Source organism: Tenrec ecaudatus, chromosome 12 (genome assembly GCF_050624435.1).
Source record: "Tenrec ecaudatus isolate mTenEca1 chromosome 12, mTenEca1.hap1, whole genome shotgun sequence".
Taxonomy (NCBI): Eukaryota; Metazoa; Chordata; class Mammalia; order Afrosoricida; family Tenrecidae; genus Tenrec; species Tenrec ecaudatus.
This window is the reverse complement of record NC_134541.1, coordinates 34,202,858-34,220,863: the sequence shown is the minus strand read 5'-3', so window position 1 is coordinate 34,220,863 and position 18,006 is coordinate 34,202,858. Positions and strand designations below refer to the sequence as shown.

General features: G+C 53.3%; 1 protein-coding gene across 1 annotated transcript; it reads left to right on the top strand.

Moving 5' to 3' along the window:
- The first annotated feature begins 2,946 nt into the window (after positions 1-2,946).
- Positions 2,947-4,617, top strand: LOC142422429 (oxytocin-neurophysin 1-like). The gene is made up of 3 exons (XM_075527815.1): positions 2,947-3,066; positions 4,181-4,382; positions 4,535-4,617. The coding sequence occupies exons 1-3, from the start codon at positions 2,947-2,949 to the stop codon at positions 4,615-4,617; spliced, it is 405 nt and encodes a 134-aa protein (XP_075383930.1).
- Positions 4,618-18,006: the final 13,389 nt, after the last annotated feature.

The window sequence follows — 18,006 nt, the reverse complement described above, 5'->3', positions numbered from 1 at the left end:
AAAGGCGTGTCCTGAGGAGATCAGGATCCAGTAAAGGGCTCTCACCCTTGGGAGACCCTGCAACCCTGGTGGGGGCGGGGAGGGGAGGGTCAGAGGTGAAGGGGTGGGTTGGGGGACTCTGGCAGAGGAGTGGAAGCAAAGGCAGGGAGGGGCCCGGCTTCCTGTCATAAGACAGCAAGTGAGGAGCAGAGATGGCAGTGCCATTGGCGGTGGAGTGGGACAGAGAGAGGGCAAGAGACCAAAAGCCACGGGAGCTGGGCGCCCCAGAGGGAAGCAGGGGGAGGCAGCTGTTGGGTCCACACTGGGTCCGGACTTCCTCCCTCTCCCAGCACTCCCCTGGCACCTGGCTCCATGGGCAGAGAGGGAGAGGCAGGGCTTAGAGATCACAGCAGGACAGAAGGAGGGATACCTTGGACTCTTAGGAGGAAGGACAGAGAGGAGGAAGGACAAGGCGAAGAGGGAAGGAGGGAAGGAAGGAGGACAAGAACCTGGAATGGCCTGGAGAAGCAGATGGTGACAGTTGTCCTTGACCAATGAGCCAGGGGGACCAGGAATTCCTGCCCCGTGTACATCCAGGAGACTCAGACACGGGAAGTTTCTGGGCCACCACCAGGTCTCCAGATTCCCAGCCCATTGTCTTTTTCCCACAAGGCTGTGCTGGGGAGTGTGAGGAGGGGGCAGAGAGATTGGGATCCCCCAGGAAGCACCGATGTCTGTCTGGGAGAAAGGAAAGTACCCACATGGGGCCCCTCAGCCAGGGTGGGAGGCAGAGCCCACTGTGGACACTTAGATGCAGATCTATCCACACACAACCACACCCACTCAGCCCGGACAGAGACAACACTGACAACATCCTCAGCAGGGACATTCCCAGTGACTCCTGAGCACAGGCAGGATACAGACCCCCAGAACACGGACCTAGCTCACACACACACACACACACACACACACACGTGCCCAAAGGGAACTTTCTGTCCTCTGACACACACAGCATCACAGCAAAGACAACCACTAGTTCTTGGTCTTCTCTGTGCCTATGTGTCCTCTCGGCCTTTGTATGCTTCTTTGGGAGGGAAATGGAGGATGTGAATTAACAGAACCAGAGGGGAGAGACAGAGCGCAGCTACAGACACAACCTTACCAGTTCAGCTGCCTGCGGAAGTGAATCACTACGGGTGCTTTTGTGAATTGGAGCCGTCCACGTCATAGGACGGCTCTGATTGGTTAGATGTGAGTAAATAAACATTCTAAGCCCTGCAGTGTCAGCAGGGCTTTGAATGAACAGCTGAGGAATGGCAGTCACCTGCGAGATGTTACACCTCGCTGGAGTACCACTGACCTGTGTATAAGCCGAACCTCGGCTTATACACGAGTATATACGGTAGTTCTTCATAAACATACGAGTTTTGGTTTTATTTGTTAATTTATCACCATTGTAGATTCATTTCCTACCCATCTCTGTGGGGTCGTGGTGGTTGACTCCTGGTCAGAATACTTTCTTTGACTGAATTCGGTCGACATTTCTTGGCTTGCCACACCTTTTGCTGGCTCTTGCTCCCTCTTCAGAGTGCACGGAGTGTGTGTGTGCACTGCGCAGTGACCTCGGCTGAGGGAGGTGAGAAGGAGCAAGTTTCTGTGTGACAGGAAGCCAGCCAGCTTCATGACAAGAGCAGAGGTTTTACCCAGCAGGCACTGGGGTGATCCTGAGAACAGGAAGAGAAAATCCAAAGTGTCTATGTGTGTGTGCTTGCATGCATGCCTGCGTGCGTGTGCGTGCTTGCGTGCGTGTGCTCGCGTGTGTGTATGTGAACTCCGGGGAGGATGGAGTAGGAGCTGCCCTGCTAAGATTAGCGAACTGTTATCTGTTCTCAGAAAAGAAAGAGGGAAAGAAAGATGAAAAAGGTCTGCGAGTAAAGAACATTCTGTAATTTGGATTCTCATCTGGAGGCATGCAATCTCTTGTTATTTAAAGATTGTGGAAATTTCATCTGACTGCTTTAGGACTCAGTGAGATGCGGTGGATTGGTGACAGTCCTGAGAACGAGTCTGATTTGCCCCAAATCACACAGCAACTCGGTGCAGATCTGAGGCTGGAACCCAGGATTAGCTCCCTCCCTTCTTGATAGCCCCAGAAGTCAAGTCAGATACACACCCAGGTCGCCAGACTCTGGTGGCTTTCAAAAACCACTGCTCAGCACTGCCTCTCAGATGGCCCTCACAGTCCCTGAGGGCACAGTCCTGAGAGGCCTGGTGTCAGGTCCTGAGGGGCAGGGTAGGGAGGGTCTAAGGGCGCCTTCCTGGCACTGGGCCGCTCAGTGCACAGTCGGGGAGGAGCAGCCTTCTTCATCTCCGGAGCTTCCATGCACAGCGTGGCTCCTTCAGAGACAGACAGCAGCCCCAAGGGCGGGTTGGAGTCCACCCAGAGAGGCTTGTGGTGGATCTCTTGGTTCCAAGGATCAAAGAGACACATGGTGGCCCCACGCCAGGGGAGGGAGCAGAGGCTCCTTCAGAGCTGCCAGCTGGGGTGGCCCTGGGGGCTGAGTCCTGAACCAAAGACTTTCCGGAGTGGGGAGCTGGGGTGGGGTGATGGGATGCGTGCTTCAGCCTTAGCTGGGCATTCAGAAACCTTGCAGGGCATTTTAGGGGTGTCCTGACTGTCCCTCTCCCGAGTCTGAAAAGCCACAGGCACACCTCAGCAGTTCCGGTGACTCCACTGAGAGTGACAGCCTGGAGGCCCGCACACCGCCTCCCCTCAGCCTGGCACAAACTGGCCCACGTGTGTCCCCAGACTCCTGCATCACCGCTGATGGCTTGGGACTTGGTCAGTCGTGGGTTCCTGGGGAGCTGTGAGGGGCGGGGCTGGCTGCCTCTGAGGGGCCACCTGTGGATATAAACAGGCAGCTAGATAAGGCAGCTCCTCAGAGCCCTGAGCAGCACCACGCCAGGATGTCCAACTGCGTGCTGTCTGCCTGCTTCCTCGGCCTGCTGGCCCTCACCTCTGCCTGCTATTTCACGAACTGCCCAAAGGGCGGCAAGAGATCCATCATGGACATGGAGCTGAGACAGGTACAGACCCACTGGCTCTTCCTGAGGCTGCCCCAGTGTGAGGTGCCCAGGGCAGGTGGGAGCAGGCAGGCTTCAGGGGAAGTGTTGGACAGGAGCAGGGAGGCTTGGCATGACCAGACAGAGAAACCAATAAGGTGGGTCAGGGGACCAGCCAGGTGGCAGGCTGGGAAGAGCGAAGCAGTTGCAGGTCTTGTGCCATCCAGAGAGGGGATGTAGGAACCTGAGAGACACTTTCAAGCTAAGAGGGCTTGGGCCTGGTCAGGGAAACCTGAATATTTTGGTTCCTCTGTGCCATGGGGGCCCCTCAGGGAGTTCGCTGGAGTCCTCCAGGCTCCGTCCTGACCCCAATTCAGGCTGCCCAGGAGCGCCAGCCTCTGCTAGCCACAGGCCCCCATTGCCCCAAAGGAGCGACACTCTGGACCATCCTGAGTGGAGGGCCACTGGGCATACTGGCAGGAACTTCTGCCAGACATCAGCCCACTTCTTTCATGCTGCACCTCCAGCCCCTGCTCCTGAAGTTCACTTTTGCCTGGGCCACAGGCGGCCCAATTGCAGCCCAGACATGGGCAGGTGGGCAGCCCCAATAGGTCACACTCTCCTCTGCTTGGCTCTCTTGAAAGCCCAGACCCTGCCTAGGGCTCAGGTCTGCCACCCTCTCTGTTAGCCCACAGGAGGGTGAGCAGGGACAGGTAAGGGCCAATCAAGAGAAGAGACGGGAGCTGGGAGAAGGCAGGGTGTGTTCAGGAGGGTGAGCTGTGCAGACAGGGTAGGGACCTACCTGCAGTGAAAGGGCAGGGGGAGGAGCGTCTGGTAAGAGGGAGGGTGGTGGGCAGGTGAGAGAGGGGTCTGACCACTGATGGATCAAAGCTGCAGAAGAAATGTTCCCCTGAGGTATCTCTGAGGAACCCCTCTCCCCGTTAGAGTGAGCTCAGGGAGGGCTGTCACGGAGCTGCCCCTCAGGCACCTGCTTGCGGGCGACATTCCCTGTGCGATTTTGAGGTTCCAATGCCGCCCTTGGGACCCAGAAGCTTCGCCCCATAACTGCCCACGCCCTCCCCCCAGTACAGAGGGGCAGTGGGAGACTCTCTGCCCTGCTCACCCACTGTCCCCGCAGTGCCTCCCCTGCGGGCCAGGCGGCAAGGGGCGCTGTTTCGGACCCAACATCTGCTGCGGGGATGAGCTGGGCTGCTTCGTGGGCACGGCCGAGGCGCTGCGCTGCCAGGAGGAGAACTACCTGCTGTCGCCCTGCCAGTCTGGCCAGAAGCCCTGCGGGAACGGGGGTCGCTGCGCCGCTGCTGGCTTCTGCTGCAGCCCAGGTGAGCCCTCGCGGGGCCGATCCTGGGCTCCAGGGGACACTGGGCGGGGCATTCCTGAGTGTGAGTCCCAGCGGGACAAATCAGGACTGGGACGGGCGGGGAAGCCAGACTGGGGCCCGCGAGCGCGAGGTCTCAGGCGGTGCTCCCTGCAGAGGGCTGCGTGGCCCAGCCTGAGTGCTCCAAGGCTGGCGACCAGAGCAAAGCGACTCAGCTGGACACGCCCACCGGTGCTTGAACTGGGGCTGGTGCAGCTGGCGGCGGGACGCGAACCTGAAGAGCCCAAACCAGGGGTCTATAGAACGCTGAGCGCCACCCTGCCCGCCCACCCCTATGACCCACTAATAAACCGTTGTACACGCCCCCTGTCTGCTGGAGTATTTGGGGGGTACGGGGGTCGGGAGGGAGGAGTAGGAGGGTGTGTGGCACACTAGTGGGGCGCTGACTGCACAGCAGCCTAAGGAAAAGGCGTGTCCTGATGAGATCAGGATCCAGTAAAGGGCTCTCACCCTTCAGAGACCCTGCAAGCCTGGTGGGGGCGGGGAGGGGAGGGTGAGAGGTGAAGGGGTGGGTTGGGGGACTCTGGCAGAGGAGTGGAAGCAAAGGCAGGGAGGGGCCCGGCTTCCTGTCATAAGACAGCAAGTGAGGAGCAGAGATGGCAGGGCCACTGGGGGTGGAGGGGGACAGAGAGAGGGCAAGAGACCAAAAGCCACCTGAGCCACCAAAAGCCACCTGAGTTGGGTCCACACTGGGTCCGGGCTTCCTCCCTCTCCCAGCCCTCCCCTGGCACCTGGCTCCATGGGCAGAAAGGGAGAGGCAGGGCTTAGAGATCACAGCAGGACAGAAGAGAGACACCTTGGACTCTTAGGAGGAAGGACAGAAATAAGGAAGGACAAGGCGAAGAGGGAAGGAGGGAAGGAAGGAGGACAAGAACCTGGAATGGCCTGGAGAAGCAGATGGTGACAGTTGTCCTTGACCAATGAGCCAGGGGGACCAGGAATTCCTGCCCGTGTACATCCAGGAGACTCAGACACGGGAAGTTTCTGGGCCACCACCAGGTCTCCAGATTCCCAGCCCATTGTCTTTTTCCCACAAGGCTGTGCTGGGGAGTGTGAGGAGGGGGCAGAGAGATTGGGATCCCCCAGGAAGCACCGATGTCTGTCTGGGAGAAAGGAAAGTACCCACATGGGGCCCCTCAGCCAGGGTGGGAGGCAGAGCCCACTGTGGACACTTAGATGCAGATCTATCCACACACAACCACACCCACTCAGCCCGGACAGAGACAACACTGACAACATCCTCAGCAGGGACATTCCCAGTGACCCCTGAGCACAGGCAGGATACAGACCCCCAGAACACGGACCTAGCTCACACACACACACACACACACACACACACACACACGCCCAAAGGGAACTTTCTGTCCTCTGACACACACAGCATCACAGCAAAGATAACCACTAACACTTGGCTCTTGGTCCCCTCTGGGTCTCTGTGTCCTCTCTCTCCCTTTGTATCCTTCTTTGTCCCCTCATCCCACTACTTGTAACCCCCCTTTGCCCCCACTGCCCTCTCTTTCTCCTGCCCCTCCCAGTTTCTGGCTTCTCCCCTTGTCCCTCTATGTCCCTCCCGTGCCCTTCCTGCTCCCCTCCCCTCTGTTATCCCCCAACCTTCTCCCTCTCTGCCCCTCTCTTCTCTGCATCCTCCCCTTGGCATTTCCTGGGGCCACAAGAAGCTGTCGCTCCTCCAGGGTCCTCAGAAGCTGCAGAGACTTTGAGGAGCTGAAGCTGCACCCCTTACCCCCACACTGGCCCTGTCCTCAGGCAGAGACTTGAGACTAGAACAGCTGAGTCTCAGTCAGTCCTGGCTGTCCTCCAGGACAAGCTGATGTCCGGCTCTGTGGGGCTACCCTTTGCTCCTCTCCAGCCCATGGCAGTGCTCTTGGGTGGCCCTTAGGGTCACCATAGGCTGGAACAAGACCAGCCCTGAGAGAAGGGCACTGAAAAGAGACAGATGGTTGCTTCTATTGGACCCCATGCCCAGTGCTGGTGTCTGGACTCAGGCTCAGTCACAGCGTCTGCATGTGTTACTGGCCCCTCCCTTCCAGAGCACACTTAAGAAACCCCATGCCTCCCAGTGCCTTCTGCACAGTCAGGTTACCATGGTCCCCTCCCATCCTCAGGCCAGGGTGGTTATGCCTGTCCACCACCCTGCTTTCCCCTCTGTAAGCCTTTCTCTATTACTCCCGTCCTGTGAGTCCCCACCCCATCTTCAGTCAAAGAACGTTCTGGAATCTACTCAGCCTCTCCAGGGCTCCACCTAGCAGGTGACAGGATGCCTGCAGGTGCCTGCCCTTCCTCTTCTTTTAATTCAAAAAATCCAAACATCGGTGGTGTTGTCTCTTTATATTCTTTTCAGTCCTGTCAAAGATTTCCTTAATATTTTTAAAGTTATTTTTGTTTTATCGGTTTGCACTATTCCTTTCTTTTTGTGGTGTTTTCTACTTGACGTTGACTTTCCTCACCATGTTCTCCTTCATGTATTCTTTCAAGGTCACCTCTCCTCTATGCCCAACACCTCCCCCCCAACCTCCCCGCTCCATAACAATCACAGAGCTGACTCCTATTCCTGGTGCTTGCTTTGGCAAGAGTGCCACGGGGATAGCATCCCAGGGCACGGAGCTTTGGCTGCTTTCGCTTGGAGCAGTGCCTCTGAGAGGCTCGTGTGCCCCTGCTCGCAGCAGCAGTTCACTCCCTGTCCCTGAGAGGAGCGCTGGATGCAGGAATGTGCCTGCACAGGTGTGGTTGTTACATAATCATTTTTTTCTCTTTGAGAGGATGAACATTGAAGGAGTAGCAACTAGCCTGCCAATTAGGTCATAGCCAGTGAAACCTCTGTGTGGGCATGACCTTCTCCTGGGAATTCTGAAGTCCTGTATTCCTCCTTGGAGGCGGGAGACACTTTCTCTCTGCTTACTCCTTGGGAGACATTGCAGCTGAGAAGACATGATGCTAGTGCCCTGAGCTGGAGGGGGCACGTGGAGACCCCTGTCAGCGCTGAGATACTTCCACCACCACTGGATCCACAAGACTTTCCACCCACTCGCCTGTGATCTTCCTGCATTTGGGTCATTGCATGTGTTTTGTGACTCTGAAGAGGACTTTATAGATTTATATTGAACATATGGCTAATATCAGACCTATGTACTTGATCTGGACTGAACTGTTTTCTTAATGTTCAATTGCTCTTTATATGATATGAAGCTCTTTCTTATATGCATTTGAGTGTCTTTGTGAGTTTGTTTCTCTAGTCTACCCAGACTCACACAGCAGGTGTACCCATTTTCCAGGTGAGGGCCACTTGGGTTGTTTATAATGTTTGTGATTATGCGTAGAGCCTCTGGAAACATTGTCATGCAGCTTCTCATATGAACATTAGGTATCAATTTTATTCAGATAAAATATCTATTCATGTGATTGCTGGGTCCAATGGTGTCGGAGTTACATTATTTCATGCCAACTTGCAGAGACATAAAAGTGTGTGGGTGGAGTCTAGCCTGATGGTGACCCCTTGTTGGCATAGCCTTCTCATAAGGAGAGTCCTGGGATACCTCTCCTCTGCCTTCACCTTCCTGCTGGTGGGCCCTGGTGGTGGCTGCCAGAGTCCTGAAGATGTGTCCACCGCCACTGGGTCCAGGCGACTGCGACATTCCTGCATTTTTGTCTCACTGCTGGTGGTTTCATGAGCCTGAAAATGGACTTAAGGATCAGTGTCAGACTGACACACTTGATCTGGACTGAGCTGAGATGTTTTCCTGACTTATAAGCACTTCTTTTTTTGGGGGGAGGGGTTAAAAGTACCTTGCTTTATTTATTTTTGTTCTATATAGATCTTTCTTACACATATCCACCACCACTGGATCCACAAGACTGGCCTGTGATCTTTCTGCACCCTGCATCATTGCATGTGCTGCCTACGTCTGACGAGGGATTTCTGAACTAGTATCAGACATATGGGGTAATATCGGACTTATGGACTTGATCTGGACTGGCTGGGATATTTTCTTGATATACAATTACTTCTTAATATAAAGCTCGTTCTTACACATATTTGAGTGTCTCTAAATTTGTTTCTCTAGGCAACCCGGACTTCAGGACCTTCCTGTCCTATCGCCTTAGCACTACTGAGAAACAACACAGTAGGGGGGCTGCTGGCACCCAACTGATGGCATGCATGCTGCAAATGCAAACTCAGGTGACAGGGCCACAGCCATCCCAGACCAGAATCCACAGTGAAAGGATCAGCAGGGCCCAGCAGGAGCAGAAGGAGGGTGGCTGGTGATGACATGCAGACCTGCCTCATAGAAAGAATGAAAGACATTCAAATTAAGCCTGTGAATTGTTCACAATCAGCTGAAGGTGTCTGGAGCGAGATGAGAATCCCTGCCGTTTTCAGCAATTGCCTCCTAGTCACAGTTCAGAGATGTCCCCTACAGATCCAGCAACACTAGATGGGAGCGTTTTCCTAAATACCCATCTTATTGATCACTTGGCTGATGACCTTGGACCTTCGCAGGAAACTGCGACTAAAGCTGTGGGACCCCAGACGGGATTTGGTGCACAACCACCTCAGTGAACCACACTGCGATGCGGAGGAGGACAAGAGGGACCACTCACAAGTGAGCGCCGCGGTTGTGGCTAGCGTCAGCTCCGGGCCTCCAGTGTGTGGACTCTGCCCATACTCCAGGGCCCTGCCCCCGCGGTCTGTCTGGGCCGTGGGAAGCCTGCTATGTCAAACGTGACTTTCATAGACGAGGTCCCCTGAGACACCGAGCTCTGGGGTGCCCCAAGCAAGTCTTGGTGGCAACGGAGTCTGTCAACTGTCGGGTCCCTGGGTCCCTAGCTCCTTCTGGCCACACCGCAGACATCAAACTCGGGGAGCGTGGGTATGTGTGGACATGGCCTGTAAGTCCACGTGCCTTTTCCTGGGAAGGGGGGCTACATGAAAATCCTGTGGTGGCCTTTGGCCTCACTCATCCCTCCACTTGTCATTCACAGGCTGCCAGCTAAGGGCTCTCACACCTCCTCTGCCCTGCCCCCGAGAGGGCTCTTTATTTGCACATCAGTTCTTGATTAATCCTGAGTCCCTGGCTTCGCTTTGAGGAAGAGATTTCTGATTCAAATTAAGGGCGCAAATGATTTTTCACTCCTGAACCTAGCATGTGGTTAATCAAGAACACCTCAGAGGGGGCCGATTTCCCACCAGTTCATGACACGGACCCCGGGGTTTGGGCAGATGGAAAGATTCCAGAAGCTATCAATATAGAGCCAGTGATTTTTTTATGTATGAATCATTTTATTGGGGGGTGGGTCTTACATTTGAGCCAGTCGTTATTGAACTCAAGCCGGAGGCAGGCTACCCTGAGAAAGATTGCTCTAGGCTTTTACCTCAAGGAATCCAAGGATGCACCCCATTATCCGCCCACTGAAGGCGGTAGATACAATGGCAGAAAGCCCATCCCCACTGTATCCTCCCATTGTGGCCGTCCCAAAGTTCAAAGGGAAACGGAGGCTAGTACAGGACCTTAGAGCAATCAGTGAGAGAGTGCTCCCGATGTATCCCGTGGTGCCTAATGCTTAACAGCTCGACCAACACAAGGTCCTCCATGCGACTTTACAGGAGTTTATAGTCTTGGATTGGAGAGGTGCGTCCTGTCAATACCTCGCAACCCCTTTTGGCCTGTGAGCAGAGGGACCCTGCGCCTGGAAGGGCTGCCCGGTGTCCCTGGAAAGTCCTCCCGCAGGCCTCCGGGCCTCACCTCAGATCTTCAGAGAGAGGTGAGGGAGGGGCTTTCCTTGACTGCCCCAGGTGGCGGCACCGCCAAGGGTCTTGTTGCAATACGCCGACAACGACCTGCTCAGAGTTGACTTTCTTCAGAGAGGGAGCGTTCAAAGTTTCCAAAGAGGAAGCCCGGTCGTGTGGACCCTGTGGATCGTCGTTCGGATCCGCTTCAGAACCAGGAGAAAGAAAGCCGTCACATGATCGAATCCAAACCATTTATTCTATCCCTAGTCCCCAAACTAAGAGACATTTTGGAGCAGGCTGGTGATTGCAGCATCCGGATTCCCAATTTCGATAATATTGCTGAACCTGTGGCTGAGCCCCTCAAAGGAGGGGCCCGGGGAGAACTTTAGTGGGACAGCGCCTGTGGAGAGCTTATCCGTCTCTCAAACAGCCCTAGAGGGAGCTCCTGCGCTGGCCTCTGCGTGACGCTCCACGTGGCCGCAGCGTATTGCTCCAGATTGTAGGGAAGACGCTGGGGGCGGTCTCCCTCCGGACGGCGACGCAGCTGCCAGCGTGGAAGTGGAGAGTCGCCCTGGACGTCCGGGATTTAAGAGCGGGCGCTGTAAAGAGTGGGAAGCCAGTGGATGGCTGGAAAGCCAGCACCGGCATCTCTCTGCCCGCCTGCCCTGCCCACGCCCGCTTCTGCCCCGCAGTCTCTGGAGAAGGTTACGTCACTGGAAAAAAATCATAAAGGAAAACGCTTCACACAATTTCTTGCTTGTACAGTTTCTTGACTTTGTGTATGTGTTGGGCTAAGATCAGGTGCAAAATGCAATATAAACCGGGACAATATTTTTGATAAAAAATTCCTTTCCCAAAACAGAAAAAATTTTTAATTCCTTTCCAGACTAAAAGCTTGTGAAACGCTATCAGAGATGCAAGTCAAACCACGCTGGAGGCAGCTTTACAAGGTGACTTTTGCCCAGAGGTCAGACATTCGTGCAAACTCCTCAGAGCAGTGGATCTCAACTTTCCTAACGCCTTGACCCTTTCACACAGTTCCTCATGTGGTGGTGACCCCCCAACCATAACATTATTTCGTTGCTCCTTCATCACTGTAATTTTGCTACTGTGAAAGCATAGTGGTGAATCACAAAAGCAATATGTCATTCTATATGGTGAAATATTTATTTTATTAAAATTTAAAAATATTTATTTCTAATGACAAATAAATGAAATTTTGTCTTGAAGCATGGTGTAGCATGGGTAACAGTCTTCACGCCAGGTGGGTGTATCTGCATGTGAGACGGATAGAGGAGCGGTGTCTTGCTTCTTAAGACCATCAGAAATATGTGTTTTCCAATGGTCTTAGGCGACTCCTGTGAAAGGGTTGTTCAATCCCCAAAGGGGTCGTGGCCCACAGGTTGAGAACCTCTGCCTTCGAAGCTCCAGACGGTAAATGATCCTCTGAGGGAAGCAGCTGCATGCTGCAAAACGGCAACGGCAGGCAGGCCACGCGGTGGTGTCTCTCTAAGAAAGAGCTGCCAGTTCACCTTTGCCTCCGAGAACTTCCGCCCAGAAGGCAGAGCTAGCACCCTCCCAGGAGCCTTCAAGGTAGCAGGAGGGAAACACATTCAGACTTATTCAGACAGTTGATAGTCTTGGTTTTTAATTCACAAGGAAAAATATGGAAAGGGGATTGTGGTCAGCCAAGTATGCCTTTATCAAACACGGACCTCAACTCCATAGGCTTTCACACGCAGAGGTCATGCCGCCCCGGCTGGAGTATCAGTTACACACTGCAGGAGGCTCCAGAAGGAGGGGAGAGTAGCAGATTTTACAAAGCTGATTTAGAGGCAGAATCTAATATCTATCGAGAGTCTTTTGAGAATCTTCTTGCCTTAATTCCCCAGCCCGCGTCTCTAGTAGAGGAGAGAAGTCCCGGTATTCAGGAGAGGAAGAAGAGTGGGCAGGAGATCAAGCAGTGATCAGAGAAGCAACCTGTGTGTGTGTGTGTGTGGGGGGGTGGGTAACAAGGAGGAAACATATTCCAGCAGGTCTTGCCTGGAAATTCCTGACCCACCTTCACCCGGCATTCCACATGAGCTCAGTAGCACTCTGCGAATTGGCCCCAAGAGTGTCTACCACTGATGGGCTAAGAGAACTCTCCCAGAAAGCAACCCAGGGATGTGCCCTTTGTCAGGTCAATAACCAACAAGGAAATGCCAGGCATTCTCAATGCAGCAGAAAGGCGGTCCCTGGGGGAAGATTGGCAGGCAGGCTTTACTGCAGTGGCACTTGGTAAAGGAGATAGGTATGGCCTAGATCAAACGGATACATTGTCAGATGGGATTGAAGCCTCTCCCACGGGAACAGAGAAGGCCACTGACATAGCAAAGGTCTTGGTGCAAGAAATCATTCCAAGATTCAGACTGCCCCCAAACACGCAAAATTCTTTTTTTTTCCTCTGCTGAACAAACACGCAAAATTCGAATGGGCCAGCAGTTGTGTCAAAAAGAACTCAAGCAAAAAGAAATACATAGCTCAAGCACTGGGCACACCCTACTGTGTGCGTATGGCCTACCCTACGCAGTCCTCGGGTAAATTCGAAAGGACGAATCAGACCCTCACGCAGACGCAGTCAAGACTGCCAGGAGACACACAAACCTGGATAGGAGAATTAAAACCCCCTCCTTCGGTCTCAAAGGTATCCCCAGTCAAGCTCATGTATGGCAGACCCTTTTCCATACAAGAACTAAGAGATCCAACTGAAGCGACTTATTTTTTAAAACATCCTATCGACTTAGGAAAAGTGCAGCGAACCTTACTAGACTATGGCCAGAAAGTAGCGCCCGGACCAACTCCATTAGCCATCCAATCTCCTGTCCAACCTGGAGATTGGGTTCTTGGGAAAAACTGGAAAGAGCCGGGTTCTTCGTAGCAGTGGAACCAATCTGGAAAGGGCCTAAGCAAGAGTTATGTACCCCAACAGCAGTCAAAGTTCAAGGAGTGAAGGTGTGGACATTAAATCACCTCAAAGCCCTGACAGCATGAGTTCATCCAAACAAGGCCAAGACCAATACAGCTGGGAACCCTTGGAATGCTTGACACTCCCCTCCAGACGCAGAAGCCCCGAGAATGGATGTAACCCCTGTAGCTGGAGAGCGGGCAGAGGCACCGGCCTCCTGCCTTAGCTTTGGAACTTAGTACTTGTAAGCCAGAAAGAGCCAAAGGAATTCCCCTAGAAACAGCCTCGCCTTTCGCTGACATTTAGTTCAATGAGATGGGCTTTTTCACACTCAGCGATTCTTAGTTTGCCACGTAAAAGTTAGCGAGAGAAAAGAGCGTTGATGGACGCAGGCAGCCCCAGAAGGTCCGAGGGAGTTGCGGAGGTTCGGAGAAGTAGTCGAGTCGTTCTGCCTTAAAACAAGTGCCTGGCCGGGGAGAACGTGAATGGGGAGAAGAGCAACTTGAAGGTATACAGTCAGATTTCGGCAGAGAAGTGGTGAGAAAGGAGCAGAGACTGAGGTCCTTGTAATATATTAACCCCGCTCAGCATGAGAGGCTCCGGTTTGTTTTAAACTGCCATAACCCCTGCTAGCAGCTAGCTTCCCTTTCCCCCCTCTTCTTTCCCCAGCTCCTGACAGACCTTGACTCTCTGGAGATGCGTCCTGACCCCTCTCGCCCTGCTTGCCCAATTAGCAAGAAATGCCATCTCTCCTGCCAGGCCTTGATGCACTACTACCTGCAGCTGGTACTCCTAGCCCCTCCCGGTTCCTACCTGGCTGATAAGCACCGAAGGCAACTGCTTGCATGTTCGCCCCTGAAGCCAGCTTTTTTCCATTAACTATAAATATCCTTTATTCCATTAGCTCTCAGCCTTTCTAAGATCGAGACCCTTTCATACAGTTCCTCATGTGTGGGGACCCCCCCAACCATAAAATTATTTTCATTTCTACTTCACAATTGTAATTTTGCTACTGTTATGAATTGGGCGATCCCTGTGAAAGGGTCATTTGGCCCCCAAAGGGATCGCGGCCCACAGGTTGAGAACCACTGCTTTATTCTTTATTGAGAGAGCATTCCAGGTTCAAGCCTCTTCTCGGCCTCGCTATTTAATAAAGGCTTATTATTAAGTGGTGTTGATTTAATCTCCCGTGGGTTAAAACAATAAGAGGATTATAGTTTAAGAAGTAGGAAAGTTTGTAAAAATTGATCCTCTCTCACTACTAGAAGCTGTCGTCCCTTGAGATTGACCAAGGGGACTGGAGGACCGTAAACTAGCCATATCGTTTCTGTAGACGCATAAAAAGCCTTGAAATTGTTCTCTCAGAGTGAAGCCAACCCACCTGGACCTTAGAAATGACATGTGACTTAAGGCGAGTGCAATTAGCAGAAGGAATAAGCAAGGTGACTTTCAAGAACTTCAGGGCCAACGCAACTCTGCCCCTTCCTGCACCAAAGGTGACCCCACATCATTTTCACCTCTTCTCTCTGCTACATGTGCAGCTTGAGATGAACTGCTAGTGGCTTATTAATATCTCCCTGCTCGTTTCTCAGATCACTGTTGTGATCGTTGGCTTTATTGTGCCAACTAGGCTTCCATAGGAACAGATGGGGGGAGTTTAATCAGGCCGCAGCTTGATTGGAGGGCGATGAGATAAACGGCCTTGCAAGGCTGGCCCCTTCCCTCTTTCTCTCTGGTGCTGGGGCCAGTGCCCTGCTGCCTGAGCCCGTCCTTTGCCTCCACTCTGTGCTGCACGATTGTGGGCCGAGCGAGCATCCCTGGACTGCGAGGTTCCATTGAGGCCTGCTTCATTGTACTTCCCGAGAATCCGTCTGCCCAAGCTTCCTTCTCTACGCTCCTGCGCTGCTGGCCTCTGCTACCCCTCAACCTGCCCCGCCTGCTGGCCTTGCTTGGGACAGACAGACTCACAGTGCTTGTGAGTTGAAGGGCCTGCTCAGTATATTAACTGTTCCACAAGGGTGAGTTGAACTGAGCCCTCTGTACTGCTGTGCGGATGGATTAGCTGTTCTATTCTTTTGCACTATATAAACCTGTCTACATATATGTCTATATATCTATATCTAGTCTTCAGAGTCCTGGTTTTGTTTCTCTACAGAACCCTGCCTAACACAAATGGCATCTGAGCAAAGCATTTGTAATCGATCTGTCTCTACTCTCTAGCTTGGTGGAAATAAGCTGAGAATCCAGACAATTTCGTTTCATTACCTGAGCTGGCTCTTACCCCTTGAGGACCCTTGCTTTTGATAATCCTCCTACTATTGTTTGGCTAGTTCCTATTTAACACTCTAGTATAGTTTCTGTCTTCAGCAGGTCCACATAAAGATGATAATGGGTGGATATCAGTCAATTCCTTTATGCAGCATCAATCAGGCTGCAGCCACCCTCCTTGAAGGAGACCAGGCTGCTGTTTAATGGCTCATCCCCCAGCAGGCAATGGGATAAAGAATAGGGTCAGGAAGAGAGTGGTCTCATAGGGGAGCAGTGCCCCCTATCAGTGTGAAGTTGCCAGATTAGTCTTCCCCTTTCCCCGAAATAATTCCATATCCTGCTCTCTTGAGGGAAGAAGGACGGGAGGGGGTGGAGAACAGGGGCTTCTGACCTGCCTGCTGTGAACAAAGGACTCTTGAGAACTGACTTGGTAGATTCCCCGATCTTGAGACCAGGCCCCAGTGAATCCTGACTCTCGACTGTGATGGAAGATCATCCTAAAACATTCTGACAAATCTTGATGCAGGTTAGCACTCGGAGAAAATCCTGACACCTTCTGAGGCTTGCCGATCCAGAGCCACAGCCCAGATACAATGGAACGCAATGATTCACGAGCCCCAAGAAGTGACCGCAGAATTCATGAGAAAGACCCGTGACCATCTGCAGAGCAACAAGCCCCTCCCATTTGAACATGTCATGTAAGTAGAAAGGTCCCTTCTCACCTCTTGAAGGGGACCAGCGTTGCTCCCAGAGCGAAGGGAATCTTTTTTGTTAATCATTTTATTGGGGGCTTGTACAACTCTTATCACAATCCATCCATTGTGTCAAGCACATTTGTTCATTTGTTGTCATCATTTTAATGGTATCTGTGCTTAAGGTGTCCTTCTCAACTCAAAAGAGGGCCCCGCTTCATTTCTTTTGAAGTGACTATGCTGTAATAAAACTGTGTGTGTGTGCGCGTGTGCGCGTGCACATGCGTGAGGGCAGCTTATCTCTGGATGCTAACAAGCTACACGGGTCTGGAGTTGCTAGTTCTCCGTGGGCTGCAGCCCCCGTCCTGAAGTTCCCACTCCCATTGAGTCGATGCTGATTCACAGTGACTACAGGATAGGGTAGAACTGTCTCATTGGTTTCCAAGACTGTAACTCTTTACTGGCAGAGAAGGCCCAGTCTTCCTCCTGTTGAACGGCTGGTGGTTTGGAACTGCTGACCTGTCGTGAGCAGGTCAAGGAGTCGGCACTACGCGCCGGGCGCCTTACCTAACTAATGGCTGGGATGTTTTCATAAACGATAATCGGTGTCTCATGTACAGTCATGTCACAGATAATTGTTTGGATGTCACCCCCTGAGAGAATCACCCCGTGTGGTCTCCAGACCCTCCCCGCTCCCCGGCCCCCCAGCTGACACGGGTGGTACAGAGTAAAGCTGCTCCCGAGGGTCTCCTTGTCATGTTTAGGGGCGCAGAGCTCCCAGGCATTCTCCTGCAGTGCTCCTGGGTGGGTTTGAACTGACCATCTTTAGTGAGGGGCTGAACGCACACAGTTGGCGCCATCCTGGGCCCCACACAGCTGTTGTTGTTTGGTGCTCTACAACAGAATGAAACACCGACAGGGCCGGTGCCGTCCTCATGGTGGGTCTCAGGTGGAAGTCCCGCCACCACCGCTGCCAATCCATCTGGTTAAAAGGACTGCCTCTTTTTCGCTTCCACCAAAAATGATCTTTCCGAGGCCTAGGCAGCACACCCCTGCGGGTGACCTGTTTTCCAGCTTCTGCCCCTCCCCCCCACCCCTCCCTGTCCCCTGTAGCCAGCTGGCCCTTCAGGGCACTGCCTTCCCCATGCACGCTGTCCTGGGGACAAGCTTTGGGCGCCTGGGGTTTTCCAGGGTGAAGAGGGGTCTTGTGTGTGATGGTCACACCCTCTAGCCTGGGTCAGGTGTGCTCTCCAGACGTCCATGTGGAGAGCACTGGCCACAGGCTTCAGGACCCAAAGATGGGGCTCTCCACAGTCTGCAGGCCCACATGGCCCAGGGCCGCCCCCATCCTTACCAGCCGGTCCACACCTAGGAGCATGGAGTACCACTCCTCTCAATTTGGCTTGACCCCTGCCCCGACACCTGCCCCCGACACGCAGGTCCCCAAGGTCAACAAGCTCCCCATCTGTCTTCCCTTTAGCTGCCCTCCAGCCCACAAGTACTGCCACTCCCTTCATCTGCTCCTTGGGGAGGGGGCAGGGAGGAGGCTGACTCTTCCCCAGCCCTACTGAAGGATGAGGACCACTGGTCACCTTCTTGTGTGGGGGTGGGTGGGTGGGTGTGTCTTTGTATCTAGCAAGTGGGACAGGTCTGCATCATTGGGGGCCTGGAGCTTGGGGACAATCCGTGAATTCACCAGCTTTTAAAAACCTGCACAAGCTTTGAAAATGAGAAGACACAGCAGAACACACCAACGCACCTGTTTCTACCTGTACCACGTAGTGACGCAGATAACCCTCTCCCCTTCCTTCTGTGAGCTCCCTGCCCTCGCTGGGCCCAGCTTTGATCTCATCTCTGGCCTGCTGTTTGCTGTTGATCTGCATCTTCAAAGAGCACAAGCAGTGCTCAGGGCAGA